This window comes from Ostrinia nubilalis, chromosome 23, assembly GCF_963855985.1.
Source record: "Ostrinia nubilalis chromosome 23, ilOstNubi1.1, whole genome shotgun sequence".
NCBI lineage: Eukaryota > Metazoa > Arthropoda > Insecta > Lepidoptera > Crambidae > Ostrinia > Ostrinia nubilalis.
In genome coordinates this window covers 4834995-4854900 of record NC_087110.1, presented here as the reverse complement: position 1 = coordinate 4854900, position 19906 = coordinate 4834995, and the positions used below count along the sequence as shown (strand labels likewise).

General features: G+C 38.3%; 2 protein-coding genes across 2 annotated transcripts in view; one reads left to right on the top strand and one right to left on the bottom strand.

The window, feature by feature from the left end:
- Window positions 1-10622, top strand: part of LOC135083372 (myb protein) — a 74392-nt gene extending 63770 nt beyond the window's left edge. Inside the window, exons 9-15 of the mRNA XM_063978113.1 lie at window positions 1319-1419; window positions 1821-1969; window positions 2459-2608; window positions 4541-4632; window positions 5971-6166; window positions 6926-7126; window positions 7672-10622. Of these exons, the coding sequence (XP_063834183.1) occupies window positions 1319-1419; window positions 1821-1969; window positions 2459-2608; window positions 4541-4632; window positions 5971-6166; window positions 6926-7126; window positions 7672-8316 (1534 nt within the window). The 3' untranslated portion in view covers window positions 8317-10622. The remainder of the gene's footprint in view (window positions 1-1318; window positions 1420-1820; window positions 1970-2458; window positions 2609-4540; window positions 4633-5970; window positions 6167-6925; window positions 7127-7671) is intronic.
- A 5461-nt stretch (window positions 10623-16083) lies between these two features.
- Window positions 16084-19108, bottom strand: LOC135083367 (gloverin-like). The gene is made up of 6 exons (XM_063978109.1): window positions 19062-19108; window positions 18684-18771; window positions 18281-18328; window positions 17817-17967; window positions 17127-17312; window positions 16084-16752 (listed from the first exon to the last, which is right to left on the bottom strand). Exons 2-6 carry the CDS (start codon window positions 18764-18766, stop codon window positions 16624-16626), a joined length of 597 nt encoding a protein of 198 aa, XP_063834179.1. The 5' UTR covers window positions 18767-18771; window positions 19062-19108; the 3' UTR covers window positions 16084-16623.
- Between the last annotated feature and the right edge of the window lie 798 nt (window positions 19109-19906).

Genomic DNA, 19906 nt, shown 5'->3' with positions numbered 1-19906 from the left:
CGCCCGACCGCGGCAACAGTCGCCCGACCGCGGCAACAGTCGCCCGACCGCGGCCGTTCAAGTGAGTGGAGCGACTCAGTCAGTGTGCTATACTACAGCAGCTGACGAGGCAACAGTCGGCCGACCGCGGCCGCGTCAAGTGAGTGTAGCGACTCAGTCAGTGTGATATACTATAGCAGCTGACGAGGCAACAGTCGGCCGACCGCGGCTGTTCAAGTGAGTGTAGCGACTCAGTGTGCTATACTACAGCAGCTGACGAGGCAACAGTCGGCCGACCGCGGCTGTTCAAGTGAGTGGAGCTACTCAGTGTGCTATACTACAGCAGCTGACGAGGCAACAGTCGCCCGACCGCGGCTGTTCAAGTGCGTGTAACGACTTAGGCAGCGTGCTGTACTACAGCAGCTGACGAGGCAACAGTCGCGCGACCGCGGCCGCGTCAAGTGAGTGTAGCGACTCAGGCAGTTGCTATACTACAGCAGCTGACGAGGCAACAGTCGCGCGACCGCGGCCGCGTCAAGTGAGTGTAGCGACTCAGTCAGTGTGCTATAAGCTATACTACAGCAGCTGACGAGGCAACAGTCGCGCGACCGCGGAAACAGTCGCCCGACCGCGGCAACAGTCGCGCGACCGCGGCCGCGTCAAGTGAGTGTAGCGAATCAGGCAGTGTGCTATACTACAGCAGCTGACGAGGCAACAGTCGCCCGCATTCACAAACATTACTATGAGGTCTCACAGTGCGCGTGGACGCTCGGGGTGCCACGCGAACCAATCACAGAGCTCTATTCAACGCTGTGCGTTCGATTTGCTGCTTCACTTAAGCAAGCATCGCTCGTGGATACGGTCGTCAGTCAGTGTGCTATATTACAGTAGCTGACGAGGCAACAGTCACCTGATCAGGGTATTTTGTGCTTGATGAAGACATCGAAGCTCCTACATGATCAGTAAGTTGCCAATGTTGCAACTATTCTTTTGGCAGCTTGGATGCTTTAAGCGACTTCAAAGAGAAACTCGTTAGTTTCGAAAACACGAATCTGACCACATAGATGTCTCACAAATGCTTGCTGACAAGACCACAGAAGTGACATAAGTTTAAGAACCTGGACGCTATAAACATGTGCGACAACTGTGAAGGCAAACCACCCCTCGAGTTTGACTTCATTTATTTTATGTTCCATCAATTTTGATCTGTCACTTACACCACAGATAATATAATACTGTTACACGCAATCTTTTGCTAATTATAATACCCCTTAACTGACTTCCTAAAATCTTGAAGTAATGTTTAACTGACTCGCTAAATGTAAATATTTCTTTACAGATTCATCAACATCGAATCGTTGCCAACAAACTCTCCTATTAGAAGTTATTTAAGTCAAACGTATCCTAATGAAGAGAATAACCAGGAAAACTCGAATGGAGGTAATTAATAATTTGTGATTTATCTTAATAACATGAAAAAATCTTGAATATATGTAATTCCCCAGGGTCCTAAATACCCAGTGAATCTACAATCAAACCAAATATTTAATTGAAAGTAATTGTCCCATAGTGAACTCATTTTTTTAACTTATTGCTATACTTACAAACCTAATGCTATCATCATCATAATCAGGTCATTTATGTCCGTTTTCACCATCAACCCCCATTTTTAAGTGACCCCTAAGGTAACACATAACAGGAATTTTGTTGGAAGGTTTTGGTCCATATTTCCAATGCTGGCCATACAGTTTGGCGAAGCCTGAAGCTCGCATATTTTTCCCTGTCGTCTCTCACGACATCCACGTGATTTTCTTAAATACTATTTTTTTCTTTTCTTGCAGTAACATACTCCGTCCAGTCGGAAGGCATCAAAGAAATCGTGGTGCCGTCAGTGTATTCGTCCCCTAAGAAGAAGTCTATGGAAACCAACAGTCCCCCTCCCATACTGAGGCGAAAGCCGAAGAAGATGCTCACGCCCAACCCTAGTAATGTGAGTTAAAGTATTGTATCGGTGGTTATATTTTATTATTTATCATCTTTATTAATAAATTCAATTAGATGTTTTTGGTTATTTTTTTTTATAAAAGAGTTATTTTTCCCTGCAATTTCGTAAGCGTAGATTTCTGTAAAAAGTAGTCCATAATGTGAGTTAGGAGTATTGGATCCGTGGTTATTATTTAATTGAATTTTTTCGATTGATTGATAAGTTTTTGACTTCTAAAACGTAGATTTCGAAAAAAAGTAACTAAATAATTATAGTTAAATGAATATGTCGCGATAATGTAATGACATCAAAATCCGTCCAGTAGCTTTTCAGCTTCGGTTGAAAATATAATCTTTATTTATAATCATTAAGTAGGCGGGTTTTAGAACGCGCTGGTGGTTAGTGTGATTCTAAAAGGTGATAACTTCCAGAAAATTGATTTTATAGAATACTTAATTTGTCAATCAATACTAACGCATACCATTCTCCTTCCAGCCATGGTCGGACACCCTTCGAGCGTTTGAAGGCAGAGATAGCGGAGTGACTCCCATCAAAGCGCTGCCCTTCAGTCCCTCGCAGTTCCTGAACTCGCCCGGAGGCCTCGCGCCGAGGGAACTCACTCCCTTGAGGGCCTCGCAGCACAAAGTGAGTGTCGGGTCATTGTGTCAGGACTCACTCTGAGTGACAGCGGAGTGACTCCCATCAAAGCGCTGCCCTTCAGTCCCTCGCAGTTCCTGAACTCGCCCGGAGGCCTCGCGCCGAGGGAACTCACTCCCTTGAGGCCCTCGCAGCACAAAGTGAGTGTCGGCTCATTGTGTCAGGACTCACTATGAGTGACAGCGGAGTGACTCCCATCAAAGCGCTGCCCTTCAGTCCCTCGCAGTTCCTGAACTCGCCCGGAGGCCTCGCGCCGAGGGAACTCACTCCCTTGAGGCCCTCGCAGCACAAAGTGAGTGTCGGCTCATTGTGTCAGGACTCACTCTGAGTGACAGCGGAGTGACTCCCATCAAAGCGCTGCCCTTCAGTCCCTCGCAGTTCCTGAACTCGCCCGGAGGCCTCGCGCCGAGGGAACTCACTCCCTTGAGGCCCTCGCAGCACAAAGTGAGTGTCGGCTCATTGTGTCAGGACTCACTCTGAGTGACAGCGGAGTGACTCCCATCAAAGCGCTGCCCTTCAGTCCCTCGCAGTTCCTGAACTCGCCCGGAGGCCTCGCGCCGAGGGAACTCACTCCCTTGAGGCCCTCGCAGCACAAAGTGAGTGTCGGCTCATTGTGTCAGGACTCACTCTGAGTGACAGCGGAGTGACTCCCATCAAAGCGCTGCCCTTCAGTCCCTCGCAGTTCCTGAACCGAGGGAACTCACTCCCTTGAGGCCCTCGCAGCACAAAGTGAGTGTCGGCTCATTGTGTCAGGACTCACTCTGAGTGACAGCGGAGTGACTCCCATCAAAGCGCTGCCCTTCAGTCCCTCGCAGTTCCTGAACTCGCCCGGAGGCCTCGCGCCGAGGGAACTCACTCCCTTGAGGCCCTCGCAGCACAAAGTGAGTGTCGGCTCATTGTGTCAGGACTCACTCTGAGTGACAGCGGAGTGACTCCCATCAAGGCGCTGCCCTTCAGTCCCTCGCAGTTCCTGAACTCGAAAAGAATCAACCCTTGAAAAAGTGGCTGACAATAGTGACAGTTTCTTGCGTTGCTTCTTCTCAGCACTGGCCCTTTTATTGTCCTGAAGCAGTGGTAGGGTTAATACTGGGACGTGTAAAAGTTCTTTTTTAAAGCCTACTTGCATAAATAAACGAGTTTAAAGAGTCTTCAAGAGGATAGAGATGGGGACTATTCCCTCTCGTTCCCACCGCTGCAACTCCTGTGTATGCAGTATCTACTTGACCGCCAATAACAACCCAACCAATGAAGGTCAAGTTGGTCCCGACGGAAAATTAAACTGTAATTGGAAATTTATTTCTTTGAAGAACAAAGGAGTTCGAAGTAAAGATCGACTTCCCACTTTCAGGGGGCTTAGTGCGAGTTTACATCAAATCCAACGTCTTCGCTAGCGACAAAAAATGATTTTATGTATGACGGATTGTACAGCGTCCCTAGCGGATACTTTCAAGAACTAAAATCTTCATAGATTTTTAGCGCACTCGCTAGCGACGAGGCGACGTTCAATGCAAACTCGCACGAAGCACACAGTACGGCTAGCACGAAAAACATTCGAGTTCAAATCGTTTGCGTACTCGAATCGCCGTCAAAAGTTTTAGTACGAAAACTACAAGAGCGCCCTTGTGAACGTGTCGTAAAGTGAACTTAGTATGAGAAATGGTTGAACGAAACTTATTTTAAGAATCAAAATTGTCACGTTATCGTTTGATTCGAAGGTTGAATATCGAATTTTGTCGAATACGCAAACGATTCGAAGTCGAAAGTTTTTCATGCTAGAGGTACAGTTTTTACTTTCTTCATACCAAACAATAATTTATAAAGCACATAGTTTCACAGCTTACAAAAGAAATATCTTTACATAACAGTTCTCTAATCTTACGGAATATTTTAAATAACTAATGCTGTTTGTTTCTCATCCAGGATTGGACGGCCAGTCCGTTGCTGCACACTCCAACGCCAGCTAATATCACTCCAGGGAACAACAGCAACCTTAGGAATAACGCGACTCCCAAGTAAGTTGATATTACCTGGTTTGAATGATTTATTGGGCCAACGTTTGGCCAATATTGGACATAGGCTTGTGTAACATTATTGAGCCAATGCACTGCACTGCTCAGTTCACCTTTTATTTCCTTGTAATACTTATTTATGTGCTATTTCTGTCTTTTGTCCGTATACTTTCTTTGTTCTCTAAGTGATGTTCATCGTAATAAGTATTTCTTTCTTTCTTTTCTTTCCAATGCTGCCAATATTGAGCCAATGCTGGGCACAGTTTTTTAACAATGTTGGACACCACTATTTTTCTAATAAACTTCCCAAAAAAGATAGAAACCAAACTTCTAGAAAAGGACAAGTAAAAGAAATAATAATAATTTGTATAATTATTATGATTTGGAAATAATTTAATTTTTACATAAATCCAAAATATTAAATAATAGATTTTCATCATGTTGATTTATATTTCACTAAACGTATATAAAGCTAGCTGTTCGGGCCTTGTAGACGCGATGGAATTTTATAAATAAAAAACTCGGAAACTGCTTATTTCTTTGTATTCTTGAGACGTTACAATTTTGATGTTGTTCGATCGGAATCCAAAAGAGAAGTGATTTTATACAATGTTTAACTAGACTGACAAAAACTTATGTGATGATTACATTAAAAGTAGATTTTGCTATTAGAATATGATGAGGCGCGAGTAGGGCCGCAAAACTAGCCAATTTTCTTTACTTCTATTTTCTATGATCATAGATTCGCCGCTCAACTTTTACACTTAAGATTTTTTGTTGGGTCCGTGGCCGAGTCCCCCAGTATTCGACGCACCCGTGGTTGAAGCCCCCGATTTGAATAAATTTAATATCATATTTTTTCGGCTTTTGCACTAAGTACAGTCAACGAAAACCATGCATGTTTGACGCTATTTAATTTTTATTTTTTTGTTAAAAATACTTAAAACTTTTATAATTAAAACTTTTATTTGTAGTTAGTTAAATGTAGAGAGAGTAGAGTTATTTTAAAGACTGATTGTTACAATTATTTTGATTAGGTAAAACGATTTACATGTTATTATAGGTAAATAAAACCTATGATAAAATATGATAGGTTAAAATAAAACCTATTATATTTTTAGGTATCACTATGGTAAAATAATATTAAACATTTATTTGTACGATCAGTTTAAATATTTATTCGTTTATAAATATTTTTGTGACTGACTGTACATTTGATTAAAAATTGCTTCTATCTGACCGGGGGCGTCGACCACGGGTGCGTCGAACACAGGGGGACTCGGCCACGGACCCTTTTTGTTCTGGTTTTACTAATCTATAAATAACTTTCTTTCTTTCCAGAACGCCAACCCCCTTCAAAATTGCGATGGCAGAGATCGGCAAAAAGTCCGGACTGAACTACGAGCCTTCCAGCCCTGGTCTATTAGTAGAAGATATCACCGAGATGATCAAACGCGAGGAGAATTCCGACAGCACTGTGCAACTGAATGACTCGCTACTGTCGTCCATTGCTGACCAAGATGCTGCCAATGTACAGGTCAGTTTCAAAAAACCCTACTTAAATAGACATGTTGACACCACCCACCAGTCAATTGACGTACTTTTTAAAACTACCAAAACAAAACTCTCCCATAGATTTTGTATGGCACTACAAGCAAGTGACGTCACTATTTTGTCAACTCAATTAAACTACTTTTTTCAATTACAATGCGAACAAAAATCGTAATTTACAGGTAATTGAAAATAAATTAAGTTTTTAAGACCAGAATGAAGGGTCTTTTTAAAACAGTTGTGGTTTCGAATTATTGGAGTATGGTGTCAAACTGTCTATTACAAACCCAAATGACGTTATTAATGAAAAGGCTGGACAAAGGCCTCCCCCAAGGATTTTCACAACGACTCGTCCTGCGCTTCCCGCATCCAGATACATCTACACCTTTACCAGATCGTTGGTTCACCTAGTGGGAGGCCTGCCCACACTACGTCTTCCGTGCCACGAGAGAACTTTTCTTCCCAAACGGCCATCAGCTTTACGAGCTATGTGCCCCGCCCACTGCTACTTAAGTTTAACAACGAAACTACGGACTGATGAAGGTACCTTATGTCGCAAAAAATACGTGGTTTAAAATAGAGGAATGATGATTTGTAATCCTCATCATCATATAGGTATCAAGTTGGCGATATGTAAACTCATCACTGCGTTTCATAATAAATGTTTGTTCTGTTCCATCTGTCGGATGCTAAAACAAAACTTAGTTTTTCTATCACAAAACTAAAACCTATTTCCCATTTCCAGGTAAACAACGATTCCGGTATAGGCAGCCTGAAGCGTCGCGTGTCCGAAACGTCGCAAACCGGCAAGGAAAACGTCCCGGGGACGGTCCACAAGAAAGCCAGAAAGGCTCTGGCAAACAGCTGGGGAGCGGCAACTAGCACGCCGCACGCGCATTCTAATCAGAGCCTGGTGCCTGAAGTTTCGTTTATTGTGGAGACACCGGTGAGTAGATTGATGCCCACGGCTGGGCTACTAGCATGCTACATGCATTAAAACTAGAGTACGTGGTGTTGTTCATAGTGAAACGCCGGTGTGCTTGCGAAGCCCATTCGTGGGCTGGGATGCCCACATATGGGCCGCAACTAGCACAATAAGTATGGAAGATACACTAGACGATACCAGTACATGTCCTAAAAATAATGAGACACTACGACATTGATCTTTAAGCCTTTAAAAGGCAGTGGGAATATAGTTCCCACCACATTTTGTACCTTATTCGCTTGTCTTAATGTCCAAAAACAATGAAAAATTTGTTTGTTATGACTGTTAAAGGGTTAAAAAGGTTGATTGATTTGTGCCTATTGTAAATTCAAGTTCTAGAATTTTATGTTATTTATATTAATGTATGAAAACGAGACTAATATCGATGTCTCTTGCGCTGGCTGCTTCTACTCATCACATTCATTACCATTATCACGACTCAGTTAAAATGACTTAATAAAAAACAACTGAACACTAATATTAATTTATTCAATTAATTGTTTCAGAGCAAAACGCTGGCCGGTGACAGCTCGGTCATGTTCTCCCCACCTTCGATAGTCAAGCACTCCCTTCTAGAAGAATCCACCAGCCTCCACAGTCTAATCTCAGCTGAAAACACCCCGGATACGAAATACGAAGACCTGGACATAGAATCCGTGATCACCGAAAAAACTAAGGTACAACACCGGTCCTCGATCCCTACTAATCCCACACCTAACTTACCCGACCGATTAATATACCAAATGTACGAGAACCAATACAGTAATGAAACAAACCAAAACTATACGAATTTAGATAACCAAAACGTATTTAGAGATATTACTAATGAGTCCCCGCGGAGTTTTGCAAGGTTGAACGCGGATAGGCTAAGGACTATTACGTCATCAAACGAGTTAGCGTGCGAGAGTAATCTAATAGCGCCTAAAGAAGTATTAGCCAATGCATTTGCTGACCACATCTATAAAGTCACCAATCAAAAGCCTTCCACGTCTCGGATAGACGAAATATTAACGAATAAGATCATGGGGAACAAACCCAACGAATATGTAGACAAAGAAAACCAGTGGTGGCAAATGGAGAAGACGACGAATCAAAACGAAGAGATATATCCGAACGATTATTTTATATTCGGAACCGGGTATGGGGAATGACCATAATGTAGATAGGTTTTTTTTTTCAATTGCTTATGGTACAATGTTAACTAAGAGTTAATTTAGTGAAGCTTATCGTACTTAACTAAAACTAAATGATAAAATAAATGAATACTAAAACTAATTTTCAAATAAATGAAAACTAATACTAATTTTCAATTAATTGAAAACTAAAAACTTTATTGCGTTTTGTAAATAAACTAAAATAACACATAATAAACACTTTAAATATTTCGGAATGAAAGAAATCATACGTTTTTTATAAGTTTTAGTGATAGGTATGTTGGCGACGCGACGACGCAATCATAATTTTAATATCGTGTTAATTTTTTTCGTGATTTTCGTATAATTTCTCGAATGAATTTACAAAAAATTAGGATATAACATAAAAGTAATATTAATTCGCGTTTTTAATTTTAGCATTTCATAGTATTTATAAGAGCACCAAACTAAAACTAATTTTAACGTAAAACGAGATTAGGTCGTAAGTAACCAAAGATGAAATTTTCATCAAATGAATATCGTTGTGAATTTAATTAATATATTGGTGAAGTTTAGTTTTTAAAATTATTAATTTAGTTAATTTAATGCAAAAAGTATACCTCAAGTTTACCATGCACCAAATCGTTTTAGTGTTATTAGTTAGGATTTCGTCTTTTTTAAGGATTTCAAGTATTAAATAGGGTTTTAGATTTAAATACTTGTTCGGCGTAGTAACAAAAAACGAGTAGGGTCATCAGCAGATGTATCTGCCACAAAATGATGAATTTCTCAAAGCATTTTGAATTTTATTCCTTCAAAAAAGGTCATAAATTCAATAGACGTGTTGACACCACCAATCAATTGACGTACTTTAAAAACTGTCAAAACGAGACTCGCATAGATTTTGTAGGGCAATACAAGCAAGTGACGTCACTATTTTGTCAACTCAAACTACTTTTTGCAATTACATACAATGCAACCAAAAATCTTAAATTTACAATTAACTTTTCAAGACCATAATGAAGTGTATTTTTAAAAAGTTGTGATTTCGAATTATTGGGGAACTAGCTTTCCGCCCGCGGCTTCGCCCGCGTGGAATTTTGTCTGTCACAGAAAAACTGTATCACGCGCGTTCCTGTTTCAAAAACCGGGATAAAAACTATCCTACGTCCTTTCCCGGGACTCAAACTACCTCTATGCCAAATTTTATCAAAATTGGCTCACTGGTTGTGGCGTGAAAGAGAGACAGAGAGACAGACAGACAGTTACTTTCGCCTTTATAATATTAGTATAGATGGTGTCAAATAGTCTCAGCACATTGATCAGTTTGTGGTAGATTGATTTGCGACTAAAAATATAGAAGGCACGGAGATAACTTCGCTTGCAGTATTTTAAAACGTGGCTGTAAGGACTAAATTCCTCTGAGCCAAAAATGTTGAAATCTAGGTAGGAACTAACGAATCCCTGTGTTAGGCCACCTATCCTACCCCTGTATTTATTTATTTAGAAAGTCTATTAATAATAGTATTTTGCTTTGTAATTTGCATTAAAGTATAACATTTTATGACAAGGAAAGTGGGTTACGTCGAACTTTGGTTAAAACGTGTTATATTGTTAGCACTTCCATAAATAAATTGTCAAATACACTGAGTGTTGTGTCATAAAATACGTTAAATAATCTGAAGAAATAGTTGTGTTTTCTTTATTATATTTTTATGCGAACGCATCGATATTTACCTTTGGTTTTACAACATTTTTTGTAAATTTTTACATAATATTTGTGGAAGTAGTAATAATATAAAAAAGACCCACTTTTCGTACATTAAAAATTTCGTTTGCTGTCGCAACGGTTGTGAAGTTATTTATTTCGATCATTTTTTTTTGTTAAATTTTTAACATTTTTATACAAATCGGCAGCTATACTTAATTTATACTTTATTTGAAATAAATAAATGACATTATCCTGCTCCAAATTCCTTTCTTTGCCTTCGTCCTCCCGATGTCCTATCCTATCACAATATTGACAGACCAGTGTTGAATCTACATATTTTCTTATTTTTAAAACTTATTTATTTAAACTTGTTAAATACGATTGTTTTTTGTTACTATTTATGATTTATATAAATTGTTTTAATTTATTCTGTAGTGGTAGGCCCTATATTTGTATTATGGTAACATTTTGTATTTTACAAATTGTGTTTTTTTTTTACTTTTTATTTTGAGTTAGTATAGTGTCACTGTCAATATTGCTTGTGATCCAATCCACTGTCCAAAAGTTGATCCAATGTCATTTTTTATTTCAATAAATGTATTTTCACAGTATACTTTGGTTTATTTTTTCTTGCTGCCTTAACCTTTCATAGGGAAAGTTCTGCATTATTATTGTAATTGATATTAGATCCACAGATTTGCGTTCCTGGTAGCTTTTAGTAATTAGGGATGGATAACTTGACGGCTTGTGCCGGCGACAGCAGATCAAGCTTAACAATGTAGCATCTTATCTGAAAATATTAATTCTGATCTGTTAGCGACTGTACCGTGTAATATTGACTGATCTTTGGCGACTGCATTTTAGAGAAAATAAACGTAGATAATAACTCGCTACTAATGATAAAATGAAACGAATTTTAGTCCTTTCCAACCCAAGGATAGTGGATCTTAAATCAAATTAACTACACACTGATAACATACCGTATTATGTTTTGAAAATGAATTCCATGTCCTTATTCAACATTATTCACTCATAAACTTGGCAAAACTTTCACCTCATTTTTTGAACACTAAACTTGTTGAATGAATTTGAAAGAAATGATCGAAATAACATGCAATAAAACAAAATAAGTTACTACTATGGGCTAGTTTAGTAATTGAGATTTTTAGCTGTAGCGTGCTTATCTTGTACAAAAGAATGAATTTAGTATGAAAAATTAATTTTTGATTAGATGATGAGCACGCTCAAGCCAATAATCTCAATTTCAAAACCGGGCTACCTATGACCGGTTTCGAAATTGAGCTTGGCTTGGCTTTTTTAAATAACAAAAAAAATAGAAACATAAGTACTAGAACAATAAATGGGACTGAACAGTGTAGATCAAAGGCTTATCTCACTATCACGAGTATTAAAAAAGCTTATATTTGCAATTAAAGTGAAACAAACTAGTAGACGATTACACAAAATGTCTTATAGGTGAAGCGGACCTCCGATGAGATGGTAGTCATCAAGAAGTCAGCAGTGCGCTCCATCAAGTTCGAGGAAGATATTGAAGATAAACCGGTGTCTTTCTTATTGGTTAGTATTACCACAGAATAATATATTACATAGCAAGCAAGTTATACTATGGACAGACACACAAAATATTACACAAAACATTAATACTATATTGACTAAAAACTAACAACAATACTAAAAACTAAAACTTAAAACAATATACATAACAGTGTTTTAATAATTCACTGTTCTGTGTCTTTCATCAGAGCAACGATTATGATTATTAACACATTCGCGCGCTCAAACGGTTTTGTTTTGTATAAAAATATATGTATTTTAGTTTATGGTCTTTTTAGTTTCTGAAAGGTCCACAAAAGAAAAAGAGAATACACTCAGGTCCTTGAGGCATAGGCGTTATAATTACAACAATATATTTTATGCTATGTATTGTCATCCGGTTTCCAATTAGCTAAGAAGTAAAATTAAAAAAAAACCAGACTCGATAAAGCAGTGTATAGCCTGACCAGGAACATAAAAACCCTCGCCATGTTGCGGAAAACTAATGGTACTAATTTCTTTTAATGGCAACAGTAACTGAAAACTTCATTATAATGTCACCTTGCATGTCAGTTTATTGCTGTCATAGTGTAAACAAACTTTATTTTAAATGTGCGCAATTGATTTTGTGAATAAATTGCTAAAATCTTTTTATAGTCATGAAAGAAAAGTGGTTCACAATGTGTTAAAGTATTTGTCGAAGAGAAATACTAAGGGTTCGGACAATATTTTCATTGAATAATGTTTCCGACAAAGGTTGTCAAATTGACTGACATGTTTATCGTATAGTACAGTCAACTATGAAAATTAGCTGTGGTTTGTTTCAACTACCTATTTTAAAGTTTTTTGTCACTTTTTAAGTGTTGAATTTTATGGAATTGGGAAAGAAGTACCGAGTTTGAAGCGTTCTTAGCAGACATTGCAGTTGAATATTCAAGTTCTGAATTTTATTATTGATGAATAATAAAATAAATCCTACTAGCTCGATTGATGGTTTCATTTAATTTATTTAAACCAGGTTACCTATAATAATATTTTTTCGTTAATTTATGAAAATATCAAATTAGCCCGTAATTCTGAATCCTGATACATAAAGTTAGCCTATTAATTTAACACAGGTACGACTGTACTCAGTGTTGCACTATCAAATGCAATTGACGCGCCTCTATGCCAGGGTTTTTATGTTCCTGGTCAGGCTATAAAGTACTAATTTGACACAATTTTGTGGTAATATTCCAGGGTGACAAGGACGATAAATGGGAGATTTTCGCGTGCGGCAAGACTCAAGACCAACTCGAATTGACAGTGCTGGCTCACCAGTACTTGAGGAAGACGGCGCTCAAACCGCGATCCCTTAACTTTTAAGTTACAACACTTACCTACAGCCAAGAACTCGCGATCCATTTCTGATGTATTCGTTGTTAAATTAAAGCGGATATTCTGATTGAGTTGAGATGTCCGTATGAAGCTCGCTTCCACATTCGTCCTGGGGGCGTAGTGTGAGTTTACGTCAAACGCACTCGATATCGACTGCGTTAAAAAATATGTATGAAGAGTTTAGTTCTTGAAAGTTTCCGCTAGGGGCGCTGTACAATCCGTCATACATTTAATGTCACTTTTTCACGCAGTCTATATCGAATGCGTTTGACGTACACTATGCCCCTTGATCATCACTTTCGATCAGCTGCAGGCCAAGAGCTTCTTGTGGATAAAAAAGTAAAACTACTCATTATACCTACCACCCATTTGAAATGTATAAAAGTAATTTACGAGACGTCAGATCGTGACAGCTCTGTTATGTAACCCCTCCCGTAATGCTTCACTACCGCATAAACCTCATTTATAATCGGCGTAAAGACTCGTGGCAGGCGGTGTTATAATAAAACAGCATTATTTTTCACATACACTGGTTATGGGTTACGTTACACAAAGGCAGGTATAGCGTTGTTTATTACGTAATAATTATTAAAATATTGCGGAATGTGCATCTTTGTTTCAAAAATTACTTATGGCCCCGCCTGCCATGAGTCTTTGCGTCGAGTAAGGCCCGGTTTCCACCGAGACGGAGCGGAGCGGAGAAGAAGTACGGCTTATTCCACTATTCCCCATTGACAATCCCCGTCAACGGGGATGTGTTTTCCTGGTTTCCTGAATAATTAAATCTGATTGGTTATTGAAAACACATCACCGCTCCGCTCCAGCTTGGTGGAAACTGGGCCTTAGGCGGGCCTGGCTGGCCCTGGGCCTTATACATCGTTTCATCCACGAAGACGCGCCCCACCATTCTTCCGCTAATGTTTGAGTGTTATCGGTACACGCTGAATTATCCATGAGTGCACACGCACACTACAATAATGACGCTCGGATTGCTCGGATCAAACTCCCCGCACCCCGCTCTTCCCTCGACCAAAAATTGGTGGGGCGCGTCTTCGTGGATGAAACGATCTATACTTGTAATTTTATTCCAGAATGGATCAACAGTGATTCGTGTCTTTAAAATACGGTCTATAGTATGTATACCTACACGTTATTTATTTCCCGGTGCAGTGCACCAACATCTTTCAATTACGCTTATGTATTATTAAGAGGTCACTAAATACAATATAAAATACATTTTCACGTGAAATTGGAAATTATTGTCAATTTGATATTGATCGAAGTTTTTATATGAGTAATTTTAATGTGTGTAAATAAAAAATAATGTGTGATTTAGCTGTAAGCCTTTAGAGTATATTTTCTTAGTTTTAAAATTGTCATTTTGTAATGATTGATATAATATGAGAAAAATATTTTTCTTCAGTGTTATTTGCAAGTTATTTTGTTTTTGTAATTATATTTCTATCAGAATTCATATTATGTCAATTATTTAACAGAGTATAATAGTTAATAATTAAGTTTCTTTTAGTATACATTATATTTATAGCATTTTGTGCGTGTTTATGTGTGTCTTGCGAGGTTTTATATTATGATTTTATTATTGTGACCAAATAAAATAGAATTACATAAGTGCCATTCATAAAATAACTTAGTACTACATTTCAACTTATTCCGCATTTAAATCTACTTTCCTTGCCAACAACAAAATGCTTGAAATTTTTTTTTTATAAAAATTAGGATTTATTTTAGGTGTCATATTATTTACCGGTGTAAAATTTTAAAATTATGGGTCCTTTGTATAAAAAGAAGAAATATAGTACAAACATAGGTTTAAGTGTAGTTTCATTCAAGTGTAATAGACATTTGTAAATGAAAATACATTTTTAGAGTATTTAGTTTCTTTTCTATTCCTTTTAGGAATATTTTATCCTCTGACTAAAAATGCCTTCGCTGCGAGCGTATAAATGTTTAGTTTTTTGTATATTATTTTATTTTTAGTTTTTAATTTGGTAAATTTTAAAAGTTTTAGTTAAAAACCTGGGGTTACGCTAAAATTACGGAGTAAATTTTAAGTTTAGTTTTTTTAGTTAGTTTACGTAGGCAGTTAAGGAGGCAATATTTATTTCGATTTTATTATGTTAACGATATTATACACAACTTTATTTTACGTTTTATTTTGTAGTGTTTATTTTGCTTTGGTATATTTTTTGCGCGTTTTGGAAAATGCCTTCAACGTGTGTTTTCGAGTTTCAATGTATCGTACAGCAAAATAAGATAAATATATGATGTTGATTCTGGATAATCTTTGAGTAGCTTTCGAATATTACCTACTATGTGTTATGGATGGCACATCAAACGTAACCACTGTGCCTTTTTTATGTTCTTTAGTTGTAATAGGTAGTATTTTGCAATAAAAATGTACACAACATGGTACCTACTTATTGTAAATCTGTTTACTGTCTCTCTATGGGACCATATTATTACAAACTAACTTTTAGGAATACTGTTTAATCGCACAGGTTTTATAGTACTGTCATTATAGTCCAAACTGTCCAACCAAAACAAAATAATACACTATAGTAATTTATTTTTTAATTTGATTTGATAATGCGCTTTTTGAATTTAATTTCACAAGATAATCCAGAATCCACATCTTACTATTGTGAGCGTCATTTTAATCTGAGACTATTAAAATTTATTTCAACTGTTTAAAACCTATGTACAGTCAGCATCAAAAGAGTCGTGAATGTTTTCTAACATCTGGTAATGTGCACTCTAATTCAATGCTATATGATTAGTTCTTCCTGAGCATGCTTTTTAAACGACAGACTTTTTATGCGGACTGTACAATGCGAATAGTATCTAATTGAATGTGGGAATTATAAACAATGCATGTGGTTTTTTTTTCGCCACGTTCAATTAGATTTCTGTCGCGTTTTATAATTTCGTCAGCCATTGTTTTCGCAAAGAATATTACTGTTTTACATTATGACTAAATATAGTTTTGTATTGTAAATAGAGTATGCGGCATGGAGGAAATAAAGTATTGAATAAATAGGTACGGTGTTTTGTTCTTTGCCCATGAAATATAGTCTAAAGTCCAGTCTTAAACGAAGGATTAATTAGGGAATAAAAAGAAAATGTATTATCTAAAACCAATTTTTATTAATTTCTAATATTTACAAATAAAATATTTACAAAATTCAGTTCTCTAAAAAAATAATTACATATCTAGTTGTAAATGCATTGTTATTTGTAAGTATAATAAATGGACAGAATTATAACGCTAAAGTATAGCCTGGAATTAAGAATTTTTATCATGAAAATCAATATTCGGAAAATTACGCCATCGCGCCATCTCTGGGTTCTGCCGGAAACAATGTAGGATAAAGGAAAAATTCAGAGAAGTGTGTTTATACACCAATTATTACCAATAGATGGCGCTTTCCATGCAAATTAGCTAAAGATGGCTCTCAATACTACTTTTTCAATAGACTACTAGATGGCGCTTTCCTTGCAAATTAGAGACTAAAGATGGCTCTCAATATTACTTTTTTAATAGACTACTAGATGGCGCTTTCCACGCAAATTAAATGACTAAAGATGGCCGTCAATACTAATTTTTCTAAAGACTACTAGATGGCGCTTTACATGGATATTACAACAGCCTCAATACTATTGCTTCACCAGCGGTAGTTGTAAACAGCCCTGCCGCCATAATCATTCATGCCTGCCATGCGGCTGTAGGTCCCTTCTAGGCCGAAGTCTCCGTTCTTGCCTACGGGCCAATGGCCGCCGCCGGCTGCGGTCCACTGTGGAAGCGAAAATGGTAAGTCAATTAAAGATGTTGATGGAGTGGAGGAGTATGTTTCCGCAGTTAATGGGAAGCTCATAAGTGTTTGACAATTCAGCTTCAACTTTGGGCCTAATAGTCACTCTTGAAAGAGTCTGATGGCGAGATGCAGGCCAAAAGCTTTCCCATTGTGATAAAAACACGATGTAAGTTGACTGGTAAGAGCTAGGGCCTCTCTCGGTGGACCGACGATCTTGTGAAGGTCGCGGGAACCGCCTGGATGCGGGTGGTGCAGGACTGGCTATTGTTTATCCTTGAGGGAAGCCTTTGTTCAGCAGTGGGATTCATTTGATTGAAGTAACTACTTTAGTTGCCCTAAGATGTGGTACTAACCGAGGTGGGTCCATGGACCTGCTTGTTGATGTCGAAGGAGGCCTGCGCGTGGTCGTCGCGCCACTTGAGCGCGCCGCCGAGCGCGCTGGAGTCGCCGTAGGGCCCGAGCGTGCGCGTGCCGAACGCCTGCGCGTCCATCTTGCCGCGCGCGTCGTCGAAGATGTTGTGCTCGTAGCCAGCTTTGCCCTGGACATAAGGTTCACAATCACACAGCTGCTAACTCTTATAATGAACATTCGGTAGGCAGCTTTGCCCTGGACTTACAGTTCACTTTCAGATGTTAACTCTACTGTGAAGATAGAGGCTTTATTCGCCTAAATATGACCGAAGATCAAGAAAAATAATGCCGCCAACTTGTAAAGTAGGTATAACAATTCCAGTAACAGTTTTAAATTGATCATTTTACCCATCCTCTCTTCTGAATGAGGAAAGGTTTTAAGTTATAAGAGGTACCTACTCAAGGCATAGGGGAGAAAGGTACTAGACTTTTGTTTCCTGAATCCACATTCTCTCCTGATGGTAAAGGAGGATATCGATCTAAGATGGAGCATTATTTCAGGATACAAATGAAATTGTAGTGTTTAGGTAGACCCTCTTTTTAGACATCCTAGAATGTAGTTAAATTTCTGATCATACCGGAACAGCAGGATATTACCTGGGTATAAGACGACGTGGAAATTAAATACTTACAAATAAGCCAGCATCGTTGGAGCCAACAGTTCCGAACACGCGTCCGTTGTCCATCTTGTGGTCAGCAGTGAGGTCACCAGTCTTTGGGTCGATGCTAACTTCTCTACGGAACCTCGGGTGCACTCCGAACAACGGGTCTGTTTCCCCGTCACTATAAACAAAGATAATTTGTTGTTAGTTTCAATTTCAGGAGCTCGAAAATTAGTCTAAATAGAACTAGGTAGGTGCAAGTTGTTATTAGCCAATTTTAACTTTTTGAGCATAGTAAGTACCTAATCTAAGGAAGGATGTTCAGAGGATGACTGGGAAAGACTATCACAACTTCGCCTATTTTATGTGCAATGTAATAAAAAATGAACTTTGCTAATTAAATAAACAAAACTTCAGAAGATGAAAACCCTGAAATAGCTTACTTATGAAATGCAAGAAAAATAAAAAGAGAATGTGACTGAGAAGTTTCATACCTGGTAAATGCGTGTTCATCATTATACATTGGTTCTTCAAGGAGATAACTGAAAAGAGAAAGAAAAGGTTAAACTTATACTATAAAAAATGTAGTAGAAAATCATGTAAATAAGTATTTAGAAGTTATTGGCAGCAGTTTCAAGAAATTCCAATTGGGTCCCATAGAATTCTGATTCGGTGAACTTTTATTCGTTCGAGGCCTCCCCCAAGGATTTCCACAACGACCGGTCCTGCGCCCGCATCCAGGCACCTCTCGCGACCCTCACCAGGCCGTCGGTCCATCTAGTGGGGGGCTGCCCACACTACGTCTTCCGGCCCGTGGTCGCCATTCGAGAACTTTTCTGCCCCAGCGGCTACTTTTTGTAACTTTTGTAGGCTGATGTAACTAGCTAATATAATTACCCTGTATCTTGAGCGTACGGTGGTACGTAGAACTCTTGCGCAGCAGCGACCATCAGTAAGGCGGAGAAGATGATGACTTGCATTGTGTCTAGAAGAATAAGAAGATAATTAATTACTACATCATAATAACGAGTTATTAATAAATAATATTACCGTTATTGTCACTCCAGAATGTCAGTAGGCACAATAAAATCTAGGAGAACTTTGATGGAAAGTAAGAGAGCTCTAGATTCGATTCCCAAGTGGGTTTTGCACACAGTTAGTTCGGGTGGTTTAATTGAACCAGATAGTTAAAATAAAAATTACGAAATCAAATGTTGATATTAACTAATTAAAACTTGTAACCATTTCAACACTTAAGAAGGTATACCTACATACCTGATTAATTTGTGCTCTTCAATTAACTACCGATGCGTACTCTTGTGAGTTTGTAAGTCGAATGATATTAAACTCAGTCTCCAGTATGTTTTTATACCATTCCTGGATGTTAACGGGGAATCCTTTCATATTAACAAATAAAGATTCTGTTGAACCAATTGTGTGTAGAGTCCAGAAAAGTAAACAGTTGCTATTTGAGTCGTATCACAAGTTATTATGGTTGATATTGCAGTGTAGTTATTCTGAGGTCTTTGTGAATCCCCTTGTACGTGCAATTTCGGTGATAAGGCGTTCACTCCCGTGTTATCAGTGTGCAATTAATAATAAACATAATATGGTTAATCAATGTTTGTTTTGATTTACTAACAGTTGCTTATTAAATGCTATTTTTCAGGAATAAGATGTTCAGTGATCAGGATTATTTTTTTTTTTTTAAAAGAACAAAGTTAATGTCTGTCTACGCCATAATGTCGCTGCTGATCTATGGACCAATCACAGCGCGTAACGTGGGCGCTCCCGCGCCGAGCTGTCAAATTCGCACTCCAACGACAGACCTCTTTCGCCTCCCGAACTATTAACTTGATTGCATTGTATTTATATTCAAACTTGGTAAATCTATAAACCTAATATTCTAAAATCCAAATCTTTTATTGTTCGTCTAAATTCCCTGAACAAAACCGTGACAGGACTAATATTCCGCCTAAAACACGAAGTCTCAATCCAACGGTCAACCGAACGCGTGGAGGGCAAAGGTCATCGCCTGCGCGCGGAACTATTTGAAACCAAGTCAAGCCTAACCAAGGACGGAAACCATCAGCGGTGACTACAACGGAGCGCACACGCAG

Coding starts and splice junctions, on each gene's coding strand:
- LOC135083367 (XM_063978109.1), bottom strand. CDS start 18,766: ATGCAAGTCATCATCTTCTCCGCCTTACTGATGGTCGCTGCTGCGCAA. Junction 18,329..18,683: donor CCGTACGCTCAAGATACAGG/GTAATTATATTA, acceptor TTCTCTTTTCAG/TTATCTCCTTGAAGAACCAA. Junction 17,313..17,816: donor CCAACGATGCTGGCTTATTT/GTAAGTATTTAA, acceptor CCTTATGTCCAG/GGCAAAGCTGGCTACGAGCA.